This window comes from Choloepus didactylus, chromosome 18 (genome assembly GCF_015220235.1).
Source record: "Choloepus didactylus isolate mChoDid1 chromosome 18, mChoDid1.pri, whole genome shotgun sequence".
Classification (NCBI taxonomy): domain Eukaryota; kingdom Metazoa; phylum Chordata; class Mammalia; order Pilosa; family Megalonychidae; genus Choloepus; species Choloepus didactylus.
In genome coordinates this window covers 15,557,020-15,570,282 of record NC_051324.1, presented here as the reverse complement: position 1 = coordinate 15,570,282, position 13,263 = coordinate 15,557,020, and the positions used below count along the sequence as shown (strand labels likewise).

At 39.7% G+C, this 13,263-nt stretch overlaps 1 protein-coding gene across 10 annotated transcripts in view; it reads left to right on the top strand.

Annotated features, from left to right (window-relative positions):
• Nucleotides 1-11,051, top strand: part of KIAA0753 (KIAA0753 ortholog) — a 73,433-nt gene extending 62,382 nt beyond the window's left edge. For all 10 annotated transcript variants that reach the window (XM_037809593.1, XM_037809590.1, XM_037809592.1 and 7 more), the window contains one exon: nucleotides 9,544-11,051. In XM_037809593.1, the coding sequence (XP_037665521.1) occupies nucleotides 9,544-9,560 (17 nt within the window). In that variant the 3' untranslated portion in view covers nucleotides 9,561-11,051. The remainder of the gene's footprint in view (nucleotides 1-9,543) is intronic.
• The last annotated feature ends 2,212 nt before the right edge of the window (nucleotides 11,052-13,263 follow it).

Sequence of the window (13,263 nt, the reverse complement as noted above, 5' to 3'; positions counted from 1 at the left end):
CACAGTAGCATGAGACACTTTTATAAATCTTATATTTATAGAAATCTCTTGTTGATTCTGTTTCCCTAGAGAACCCTAACTAATACAATACCTTTTAGTTATTCTTTAGTGGCATATAGTGCGATTAAGAGGACAGAGAGAGGAGATAAATGCTAGGTTCAGTCTCTCCTTTTTCAATCAGAAGTCTCCTGATTTGTTTTTCAAACCGGGAATTCCTAAGAGTTTGCTTTCATCAAAAGCAACCAGCCCCAGTTTGTGTTGCCTGGGTGCTCAGTCATGACAGGGGCTGCCTCAGGGGGCCCATGCTCCTGCATCTCCTCTGACTAGGGCCTCCTCTCCATCCTTTCCTGCCTCTTTTCCACCCTACTGGCCAGGGCCAGGGCCCATTTTTAACCCTTCCCATTTATCATTTCAAGAAACCTCCATTTATGTGCAGCACCCAGGCCAAACATACTCCACAAAAGCAACTTGTATATTTGACAGATTACACTTGACATTATCGTAAAAAAAAAACAGAAACAGAAAAACCATACACCTTTCCCACTTATATCCCCATCTTATACGTTTCCTTTCACTCTTATTTCCAGCCAGTTTATATCATTTGTTCCCTCTGATCATTGGAACTAGAAGCTAGAAGCATTAGAGCATACTTCCAAAATTTAACCTAGAATTCTGTACTCAGCTAAATTATCAATTATATATAAGGGTAGAATATATTTCTAGGTATGCCAAGTGTCCAAAAATTTAGTTATCATGCACTGTTTCTCAGGAAACTACTGGAGGAGGTATACCACCGATAGAAGATGTACATTAAGAAAGAGGAAGACTTGGGATTTAGGAAACTTAGACTTCAACATGGAACTTCCTAGATAATGGCAAAAGCAACTTCCAGGAGGAAAACTTTGCATTGAATGGAGAAAGCAGTCAGTCCAGATTGGACAGAGACTCCAGGAGGGATTGTTCCTGGAGTGAGAGCAAGATGTGAGGAAGGTTAAAAAAGAGAAGAAAATAATGGCTACACTAGCTGATATGTTTGAATATGTTAGGTGTATGTTTGTATTTTTTTCATAGTTTGGTGTGAATTCATAATGAGAATGTGGAAAGTGAAACAATAGCTTCTGCTTCTAGACATAATGGACTCAGTAATTTGGACCACCTCTTCCACAGTTATCCTCTTCCACTAAGGATAACTGTTAATAGAAAAGCTGGATTAAAAACAAAACATTTGTGCTTGAAGTCATTAGGACACTAACTAGATAATGAAGAATAACTGGCCAAGATCCTGGAGAAGACAGAGCTGATTTTGGAGATCCTTGGAGAAGACAGAGAGGCTAGCCAATTGTTTGGCATTGGGTTGTCAATCCTGAAAGGTGTTTAGGGAGATAAAAGACAATTTAGAATTTTGGCAGAGAATTGGGAACTAAAAAGAAAAAACAAGTGGACATTCAAAAACTGAAAAATACAATTCTGAAATGAGGAATTCATTGGATGGTCTTAATAGCAAATTAGATAAAATAAAATTAGACACTTGGAACATAGGACAGAAGGAAATATCCAGAGTGATGCATGGAAACATGCAAAAAAGATGATGACTAAAGAAGAGAGGGTAAGAGACATGAAGGATAAAGCAGTAAGGTCTTGCATATATGTGACTAGAGTCTCAGACGGAGAGGAGAGAGAGAATGAGTCAGAAGCAATATTCAAGGAGATAATGGCTGATAACTTTCCCAAAGTAACAAGAGACATCAAGCCACAGATTTGAGAGACCCTAAAAACTCCAAGCAAGAAAAATAAAAATAAAGCTGTACCTAGACAGACCATAATATTGCTGAAAAACAAAAAGAAAATTTTACAATCAGCTGAAGGAACTAAAAAAGAATAAAAATCTGAAAGCTAGAATATCTGGCCTAACTTTTAAAGTGTGAAAAGAAAAGAATCAGCAACCAAGTTCTAAGCCTAGTAAAAATATATTTAATAAGAAAGGTGAAGAGAGGTTCAAAGCTGAGAAAATGTATTACCAGTAGAACACCACTATAGGAAATATTAAAAGGGTATTCTTCAGGGAGAAAGAAATAGTCACAGAAGGAAGGTCAGAAATATAGGAAAGCATGGAGAAAAGCAAAGATAAATGTGTAGGTAAGTAGATATTAGCTGTATAAAACAATAATACTGATGTCTTAAGGGAATACACACGTATATAAATATGTGCTTATATAATAAAAATATATGATATTAAGTCAGGAGGGGATAAATGGAGTTCATATTATCAGGTTTTTGCATTGTCTGGGAAAATGGTAAGAATATCTATTAATATTAGACTCTATCAAGAATGGCTTGTTGTAATCTAGGGCAGCACTAAAAGAATAGTAAAAGAGTGTATAACATCCAAGTTAATAGGAAAGAATAATAAAAAAAATGACAGAGTCCAAAAGGAAGCAAGAAAGAAGACAAAACAGATAAATAACAAATAATGTGGTAAAATTAAATCCAAATATATCAGAATTACATGAAATGAAAAAGATCTGTACATGCCAATTAAAATACAAAAGGATTGTCAGATTCGCAACAAGACAAAACAGCTGAGGTGGGAACAGGGTTGAAGGGATAGGAGAGGGGAAGTGACTGCTTTGAGAAAGAGGTCTGCATATACCTTTTAGTATATTTATGACTTTGGGAACATGTTAATGTTTTCATACATCCCCCTAAGTCAACAAGGATGCGGGGGGATGGACCTTAAATTGGAATACAAACAGAAACATGAACCTAACTGTATTTCAAGTAAATACAGATGAAAACTAGCCCAAGTAACCTTTTTATTTTCAAAGAGAAGTTGTGGGTTTACAGAACAATCATGCATACAGGGTTCCCATAAGTAACTTTTGTACACAATATTTTCCCTACATTGTCTCTGTCTAAAGACAAAGAACTATGAACATATATTGAACTCTAGTTAGTAGATTTTTTTTTTCACAGTGGCATGGGTTAGCAATTCTAAAATGATTTCATTTAGGATCAAATAAGTAAATATATTGTGAATAATGAAAGCGAGGTTTCTGGAGGAAGACTAGAATGAATCTTTGTGTTGAGTTGGAATTGGAGGTATTCGTATGAATTTATGGATTTTGATAGATATAGTGGTGTGTGTGTGTATCTTAGTTTGCCTGCTGAAAGGAGCAGTGGCACCAGTAGCAATGGGTTTTGCTTTCTAAATATTGTTCTCCATGAAAAGGTTCTAGGGTTCCTTAGAGAAATGGCTGATTCAACGACTAAGGCTACAGCCAGGAAAATGTAATATAAGCCTGAAACATCATGTTGTCCCAGAAAAGAAGGGCTCAAAGAATGATAGGGACATGTCAAAAGAACACACAAAACGAAGGGAAGAAATGTTTATTTGGTGTAGGATCTATATTTTCTAAACAATATAACTACTACAGTCAGTTTGTTCAAACACCACAATTACATGGAACTTTGAATAGGAAGTGAGATATGGCAAGTCTGTATAGGTTACAGTGAAATAGCAACACATTCCAAAGGAATTTGGGCAGAGAATAAAAATATATATATATTTGGGGCCCGCCTGAGGAGCTGGGGCAGGATGCGGAGGTGTTGGACTTCCTCACCTGGATTGTTGCTGATGTTCTCACAAACACTGGGGACTGACGGCTTGACATGCTGAGCCCTCTGTCTTGGGGCTTGCCCCTTTGTAGCTTGTTACTTCAAAGGAGAGGCTAAACCTGCTTATAATTGTGCCTAAGATTCTCCCCCTGAGTGCCTCTTTGTTGCTCAGATGTGGCCCTCTCTCTCTAAGCCACCTAGCCCTCCCCACTACATGGGACCTGACTCCCAGGGGTGTAAATCTCCCTGGGTATGCAGGATATGACTCCCAGGGATGAATCTGGACCCGGCATGGTGGGATTGAGAACATCTTCGTGACCAAAAGGGGGATGCAAAATGAAATGATATAAGGCTTCAGTGGCTGAGAGATTTCAAATGGAGTCGAGAGGTCACTCTGGTGGACATTCTTAACGCACTATATAGGTAAGACTTTTTAGGTTTTAATGTATTGGAATAGCTAGAAGTAAATATCTGAAACTACCAAACTCCAACCCAGTAGCCTTGACTCTTGAAGATGACTGTGTAACAATGTAGATGACAAGAGGTGACAATGTGATGGTGAAAACCTTGTGGATTGCACTCCCTTTATCCAGTGTATGGATAGATGAGTAGATAAATGGGGACAAAAACTAAATGAAAAATAGGGTGGGATGGGGGGGATGATTTGGATGTTCTTTATATTTTTATTTTTTATTCTTATTCTGATTATTTCTGGTATAAGGAAAATGTTCAAAAATAGATTGGGGTGATGAATGCACAACTATATGATAATACTGTGAACAGTTAATTGTACACCATGGATGATTGTATGGTATGTGAATATATTGCAATAAAACTGAATTTAAAATTAAAAAAAAAAGCACACACAAAGAGGTGGAAAAAGATGGCGGCACAGAGAGGAGTGGAAGCTAGTTAGTCCCCTGGAACAACTAACAAACAGTCAGGAACAACTAGTAAATAATCTGGAATAACTGTGAGGGGACAAACATGACTGTCCACTCATCATACACCAACCTGAATTAGGAATGCCTGAGATTGCAACGTAAAATCTGTAAGTAAAAACTATGGATCCAAGCTGAGAGCCCCCTCCTCCCATGGCAGCCCAAACTGCAAAGCCTCACTGTGATAGAGAACAGCACTCTCTGAGCAAGCGAATGTAGCTCGGCCCAGCTTCAGCTGAGGTTTTGATTAACAAATGTGGGCTGCTCAATACAAGCTACGAGTCCCCAACAAGTAGACAGAGGCTTTTGGTGAAAACTGACCTTGGAGAGCTGGAGGACTCTCTGGGAGGGAGGGGGAGCCCAGAGGACCAGGTGCTATCTCTGGCTGACAGGTGAAACTGGGGGGGGGGGCATGGACTGGCCCTAAAGGGGGGCTTTCTGTCCCTTTTTCGGCTCAGTGGAGAAAGCCTCAGCCATTTTCAGTTCCCAGTACTCTGACCCAGACAAGGTTGGAGATAGCAGTCAGAGAGACTATTCAAATGCAAATGATATCTCCCCAGGGGCTGTATCTTCCCTAAGAGGAAAGAAGTGGGGCCCAGCTCTATTACTCCCTTCCATTCAGAACCAGACTCCAGAGCCTGGGGGAAAACAGCCATGGGCCACACCTCCTTACACCAGTCTGGAGCTACAGGCTGACAGGTGCCACATGCTGGGCAGAAAGGCACAGTGCCCTGAGGCCTCACAGTCTTTATCAATCTTCTGAGACACCCTCAGGGAAACTGGATACTATTGCCTCCTTCCAAGACCTGAGCCCGTTCTGGTCTGGCAAAACCTGATTGGGGTAACCAAGGAAACCAGGTGCCTAGACAACAGAAAACTACAACCTATACTAAGAAAAATGAAGGTATGGCTCAGTCAAAGGAACAAACTTACACTTCAACTGAGATACAGGAATTTAAACAGTTAATGCTAAATCGATTCAAAAAGTTTAGGGAAGATATGGCAAAAGAGATGAAGCATATAATGAAAACACTGGGCATATATAAGTTAGAAATCGAAACTTCGAGAAAACAACTGGAAGAATCTATGGAAATAAAAGGCACAACACAAGAAATGAAAGACACAGTGGAGACATACAACAGCAGATCTCAAGAGGCAGAAGAAAACACTCAGGAACTGGAGAACAAAACACCTGAAATCCTGCACACAAAAGAACAGATAGGGAAAAGAATGAATAAGTATGAGCAACGTCTCAGGGAATTGAATGACAACACAAAATACGTGAATATATATGCCATGGTGTCCCAGAAGGAGAAGAGAAGGGAAAAGGGGCGGAAGCAATAATAGAGGAAATAATCAATGAAAATTTCCCATCTCCTATGAAAGATGTAAAATTGCAGATCTAAGAAGTGCAGTATACCCCAAACAGAATAGATCTGAGTAGGCCTATGCCAAGACACTTAATAATCAGATTATCAAACATCAAAGATAAAGAGAGGATCCTGAAAGCAGCAAGAGAGAAGTGATCCATCACATACAAAGGAAACTTGATAAGACAATGTGCAGATTTCTCAATAGAAACCATGGAGGCAAGAAGGAAGTGAGATGATACATTTAAGATACTGAAAGAGAAAAAACACCAACCAAGAATCCTGTATCTGGCAAAACTGTCCTTCACATATGAGGGAGAGCTTAAAATATTCTCTGACAAACAGACAATGACAGTTAGTGAACAAGATACCTGCTCTACAGAAAACACTAATGGCAGCACTGCAGACAGAAAGGAAAAGACAGGAGTGAGAGTTTTGGAAGATAGTTTTGATAGATAGTAGCACAGCAATGTAAGTACACTGAATAAAGATGACTGTGAGTGTGGTTGAAAGAGGAAGGTTAGGCGCATGTGGGACACCAGAAGGAAAGAGGAACGATAAAGACTGGGACTTTATAACTCAGTGAAACCTAGGGTGCAGTCAATGCAAACTAGAGACTATAATTAACAGAAACATTGTATTATGCTTCTTTTGATATAACAAAGGCAATATATCAAAGCTAAATGATTATGGAGGGGTCATAGGGGAAGGGTATGGGGCTCTTGGCATTGGTGATGTTGTCTGACTTTTTATTCTACTTTAGTTTAATGCTATCTTTCCTTTTGTTGTTTCCTAGCTGCCATGTTTTGTTTTGTTTTGTTTTTCTCTCTTTTTTCTTTTTCTTTTGTCTCTCTGCCTTCTTTGACTCTTCCTCCTCCTTTGTGGAAGAAATGGAGATATCCTTATATGTAGAGAGGCAATGGTGGTGAATACATAAATACATGACTATACAGGGAACCATTGATTGTTTACTTAGGATGGAATGTATGGTGTGTGAACAAAACTAAAAAAATGGGTTGATGAAGGGCACTGTGTTGAGTGAAATAAGAGAGACACATAAGGACAAATATTGCAGGGTCTCACTGATATAAACTAATTACAATATGTAAACTCATAGATATGAAATATAAGTTACCAGAATATAGAACAAGGCTAAAGAATGGGGAGAGGTTGCTTATTATGAGCAGAATGTTCAACTAGGGTGAACTTAAATGTTTGGAAATGGACAGAGGTGATGGTAGCACATTGTGAGAATAACTTACAGTGCTGAATGGTGTATGAAGGTGGTGGAAAGGGTGAGCTCAGAGTCACGTCTGTCACCAGAAGGAAAGCTGGAGGTTAAAATATGGGAATGTGTAAAATAGTGAATCTTGTGGTGGACAGTGTCCATGATTAACTGTACAAATATTAGAAATCTCTCTCATGAACTAGATCAAATGTGTGACACTATAACTAGAAGTTAATAATAGAAGGGCATATAGGAAAAAAATATATCTATTGCAAACTATATACTACAGTTAGTAGTATTTTAACATTCCTTCATCAACAGTAACAAATGTACTATACCAAAACTATGAATCAATAATAGAGAGGGGGGTGTTTAGGGGTATCGGAGGATTCGCGTTTCCTTTTTTTTTGTCTTTTCTGGAGTAATGAAAATGTTCTAAAAATGGAAAAATATTAATTGTGGTGATGGATGCACAGCTGTGTGATGGTACCGTGGGCAATTGATTGTACACTTTGGATCTTTGGATAATCGTATGGTATGTGAACAATCTCAATTAAAAAAAAAAAATGCATGTTAAAAGAGAAAAAAAAAGGACACACAAGCCAGCTTGAAGGGGCCCCTAATGGCCAAATCTGGGACAATTTAAGTATCAAAATAAATAGTAATGGATTACAAGCCATTGAATAAAATAATCTATATAAGGGCAACCTGATATAAATGAATGAATGAATACATAAATAAATAAGGGAGAAGGGAAAGCTCTTCATTATAGTAGAATGCCAACTATTAAATGTAGAAGGAATGATATAATCAGAAAATCACTGTTGGTAGACATCATAGTAATGGTTGATTCAGGCAACTTTGATGAGAATCAGAATATTTCCATAGTCTCAGTGTTCCAGTTTGCAAATGCTGCCCTTTTGCAAAACACCCGAAATGGATTGGCTTTTATAAAGGGGGTTTATTTGATTGCAAAGTTATAGTCTTAAGATCATGAAGTGTCCAAGGAAGGATGGCCAGTGGCATCCAGAAAATCTCCGTTAGCTGTGAAGGCATGTGGCTGGCATCTGCTCCAGAGTTCTGCTTTCTAAATGGCTTTTTTCCAGGACGTTCCTTTCTAGGCTGCAGCTCCTCCAAAATGTCACTCTTAGTTGCTCTTGGGGCATTTGTCCTCTCTTAGCTTCTCCAGAGCAAAAGTCTGCTTTCAAAGGCCGTCTCCAAAATGTCTGTAAACTGCACAGCTCCTCTCTGAGCTCCTGTGCGTTCTTTAAAGTGTCCTTCTTGGCTGTAGCAAGCTCGCTCCTTCTGTTTGAGTTTATATAGTGCTCTAGTAACTAATCCAGCCCCATGCTGAATGGGCAGGGCCACACCTCCATGTAAATTATCCAATCAGAGTTATCATCTTCAGTTTGGTGGGTCACATCTCCATGGAAACACTCAAAGAATTACAATCTAATCAACACCAATATGTCTGCCCACACAATATTTCATCAAAGTTAATGGCATTTTGGGGGACATAATACATTCAGACTGGCACACTAAGTATCTCCCTATGGTACACTTATTATTTAAAAAGGGAAAGTAGTAGCTTTACAGGGGAAAAACCCTCACCAAGGGATCAGAATTAACCGTCATCAGCAATATGGCAGAATAGGTACCATGATACACTGAGGAGGACATGCAACCCCTTATGTGGCATTTGTTTCAAAAATGCAGAACCTGAATCTAATCATGAGAAAACAACAGACAAACACAAATTGAGGGGACCTTCTTCAAACAAAACAGCCTATACTCTTCAAAAAACATTGAGGTCATGAAAGACAAAGAAAGACTAAAGAACTAGTCTGGGTTAAAGTAGACAAAGAGACATGACCACTAATGCAACAAGTGAGCCTGGGTTGAATCCCAGACTACAAAACATTTCTTTTGCTATAAAGGATGTTATTAAGACAGTTGGCAGAATCTGAATAAAGTCTGTAGATAAAGTTAGTTGATTGTATTGTATCATTCTTAATTTTATGATTTTTATAAATCAGCGTTATGGAAGAGAATATCCTTGTGTTTAGGAAATATATGCTGAAGTATTTAAGTAAGTCTGTAGCTTACTCTCAACACAGTTCAGAAAAAATAAAGGTGTGTGTGTGAGACAGGGAGAGATTACCTCTGGGTGTGTTGGGGGTCCCTCCCTGTACCTGGACTTTGGGATCTAAGTACCACAATCTTAATATCTAGTAGAGTAACACCTTTCTCCTTGTTTTTCCCCTAAAATTATCTTGGCTTTTCTTGGCTTTTGAAATTTAGAATTGGTGTGTTAAGTTCTCCTGCTGAGTAAAAGAATGGCTCCCATATCTGGTTGTACATACCTTTAGCTGTGTTGTTTGTCTTCCAGCTTTTCAGAAGAGCTAGTAGATGAAGCTCTGGGGGCTGTGGCTGCTGAACTTCAGGATATGTGTGAAGATTATGCAGAAGCTGTGTTCACCTCAGAATTCTTAGAGTCTGCTACATAAAGGCTCTCCGAGGGGCCCCTCATGTCACACTGGAGAAGGACAGCACCACCTCTTGTTTTAGCCCACAGGAAATCTTTATCCTCAGCTGTCTATCCCAGGCCCTGAAGGTGCTGCCCACCAAAAGGAAGGAAATGCCAGTGATGGCGTCCTCACTTTGCATTTTCTGATTGTCGTGGCAATGGTTCTGGTAGCTTATGACTGAATTTGTTACATTTATCAGTGCCCAGGAAATGCTGTGGATCAATTATGACAATATAACATTTTCTGAATGTATAATTTTCCTATTGAGCTATTACGTTCCTTCCTCTGGCTCTGTGTATTGATCAGAATGATTTGAAAGGTAATAGATAAGTCTCTTTCACTCAGGGATTCAGGTCACTTGAACCAGTGGGTGGCATCAATGCCAGCAAAAGTGCAACTACTATCTGGTCCTGTCAACTGGCTTGTATTTCTATTTTTAGCAATCTCCTGTTAGGACACCTGCCTCCACTAGGTTATAGACTGGACACAGAGTTTGGTTAGACTGCCAACCCCCTGCTCTATTGCAGCTTATTAAAAATAGGAATCCACCAGTTTTCAGCATACAACAATAAACATACATCTCTTTAATGCTCAATTTCTAGGTGGTTTTCACATTTCTAGTTCTCCAAAATCTGTTATTGCTGTGAGTTGGCATATTTTGATATAAAAGACTTGCTCTGAATTCCAGCGTCTCAGCCCTCTCCTGAGACTGCTCGCTTGTATCTTGGAGCTGCCGGATGTTTCAGCACTTCCTACCCCCAAAGCACCCTGTGTGGGAGAGGAGAACAGGTCTGGATGTGTGAAGACCCTTGGGTCTCCCAGAGGAAGGAAGAAACTTGAGAACCATAATAACTTGGTTCTTGGACAGTTTACAATTCATGTTTTATCAGGAGAAAAGCTTTGATGTTTTCAGAAACTCTGAATTCAGAAAAAGAAAAGGAATGTGCATAAAAATAAGGCCACTGCCTGGAAAAACTTTCACTCAATTTTTTGCCTCAGGCTGGGCGAAAAAAATGGGAAGAGCAAATGATGTATGCGTGCCTCATGGAATAATGTGAATTTTTTAAAAACACATATAGTGTTGTCATCTGGGATTTTTCTCTGAAGTATAAGTATTTCAGGTGATAATTTAAGCTGCTTGATGACCCTTATTTGTGCAGAATTCATTTTCATTTCATGTTAATGTTTTCCTGCTTATTTTTATATAACCTCAGAAGTAAAAAAGGCTTCAAGGGAATTTAAAATTCTTTAATTTGGGGAGTTAAATAGATATACTTGAATTGTTAGGAGTGCCTGTCATTAATAGCGGAAAGTAATTTTGTATGGCAGTTTTTACTGTGATTTTTTAAAAATAAACTCTTTTAAAGTATGTGCATGTCTATTTGAAATAATTTTCATCTTTTTCTCCCATAGGCAAAGTGAAATGTGATTTACAGAAACCACTGAGAATATTTTTGATGTGAGCTTCGTGGATTAATTGCCACGCTACCCCCACCCTCCCCCCAAAAATAATAATAAATGATACTAAGAGCTAACATTTATTGAGCACCTACTAGGTAGCAGGCATTGTTCTACATGCTTTCCATAGATTAATTTATTTAATCCTTGTTTTGTTCATGTGAGGTGGATGCCATTAGTATTCCCATTTTGTAGGTGAATAAACTGAGGCACAGAAAGGGGAGCTAACTTGATGAAACAAGCCTATAAGCAGCGATGCCATGGTCATGGAGTCACTTACCCCAGTAAAATTGTGGCAATTTTGAGAGTTCACTGAAGTGCCTTCCTTCTGCCTCTGCTGCCCCCCCATGCAATGTGCTCTTGATCTGGGGGTCTGGAGCAGTCCCTTTCCTAAGCAACCCCTGCTGCACCTGACCACGGAAGAATCAAGCCCAGACTCCTTTGTGTTAAGATCTTTCCAGTTTCTCTCCTGCTCCTCCCACCAGGTGGACACCACCTCCCTGACTCACCCAGGAGAGGCTCACACTTGCCCCTGTGCCTGGATATCTGCTTTATAGCCCCAGACCACAGTGAACCTCTGCAGCTGGAGTGTTCTCCAAGACACAAAAATAAACTGCAAGAAATAGTTTCATTTGAAAGTGGAAATCGAGTCCTTATACTTTAAATTCTCCTTTTTATAGCACTGCAGCTATCCCAGAATCCCTCTAGGATATTTGTTCTATAAGAACAAAGGCTGATCATGAATAAGTCATTCCCTAAGTCCTCTCGGTTTGCTCATGATCTGTTCATGTATTATTTTCAGAAACAGAGAAATGCCTGAGTTCAGTATCACTCTGCTGTGTAAGCTGTCCCCAGCTCACAGAGATGCCAGAATTCCTAAGCATGTTTTTAGAGCTCACCTCTCTGGTCTCTCCAGTGCTGCAGCCTGGTCACATTTGATTTTTAACCTGGGTACCTACTTCTGTTCTACTCCTTGACTCGGTCTTTCATGTAGTTGGTGCTCAGTAAATTCTTTTGAATTAGTGAAAGAAGGAAGGCTCACTTTTGGTGGGGTCAGTTTGTAGAGGGGGTATATAGAGCATCTCTGTAGAGTCCACAAGAATCTATGGTAACGTTTTGTGGCTTTGGGGTTGAATGCCATCTGTGGCAGCTGTAGATCCCCATCTTGAGGCAATTGGAATTCCAATTGAGAATGTCAGGAACCTGCCTCCCTCCTCAAGGTGAGCCCCTCTTGGCCTCCTGCTGCTCCTGGCCCTCTCAGACTGGGTGGGTGGGCCAGCAGGGTTTGGGGCAGGACAGGACCAGAAAGGTGAATGGGGATCCATAGGAATGACAACTCCCACCCTGTCCCCACTGGCCTCACCTCCTTTACCTGCTCAATACATGGCCCTCCTCCTTCTGCCAGTTGGTGCCCAGGGCAGGAGAGATGGAGATGAGTCTTCTTTCTCCCTCACCTCCCTCCCTTCACTCAAGTTCCTGCTTCCCTGCAGGCAAGGGAGAGTGTTGGGAGGTGGAGTGGGGAGCAGGGGGGGTAGAGGGGGTGCCTGGGAGGAAGTGGAAGCTGTAGGACTGTGCATCAGTGGGTCTGAAGGGCAGGAGGAAGGGGCTGAGCGAAGCCTCCAGGGACCACAGGAAACCAAGGGCTCCGATACCTGAAGCAGAAAGTTTCTCTGTGGCATGGGATAGATTACCTTCACTCGTGTGTTTCTGAAAAGAAGCCCTTTTTTTTTTAAACGTATCTTTTATTGTACAATATAACATGTATACATAAAAGTGACAACTTTCCAAGTGCAATTTAACAAGTAGAGTGCAAATTTCAAAGAATATTACAGGATACAGTTCCACAGTTTCAGTTGTTTCCTTATTTATGAATATAACATATACAAAAAGGTAATAACTTTCAAAGTATGATTTAACAGGTAGATATATAGGAAATTTCCAAAGTTGTTATGAGTTATAGTACCATAGTTTCAGTTATTTCCTTATTGTGAAATATAACATATATATATATATAAATCATATAGCTTTCAAATTACAATTGAACAGGCAACTATAGAACAAATTTCAAAGGATGTTACGGATTACAGTTCCACCATTTCAATTCTTTCCTTCTAGCTATTCTA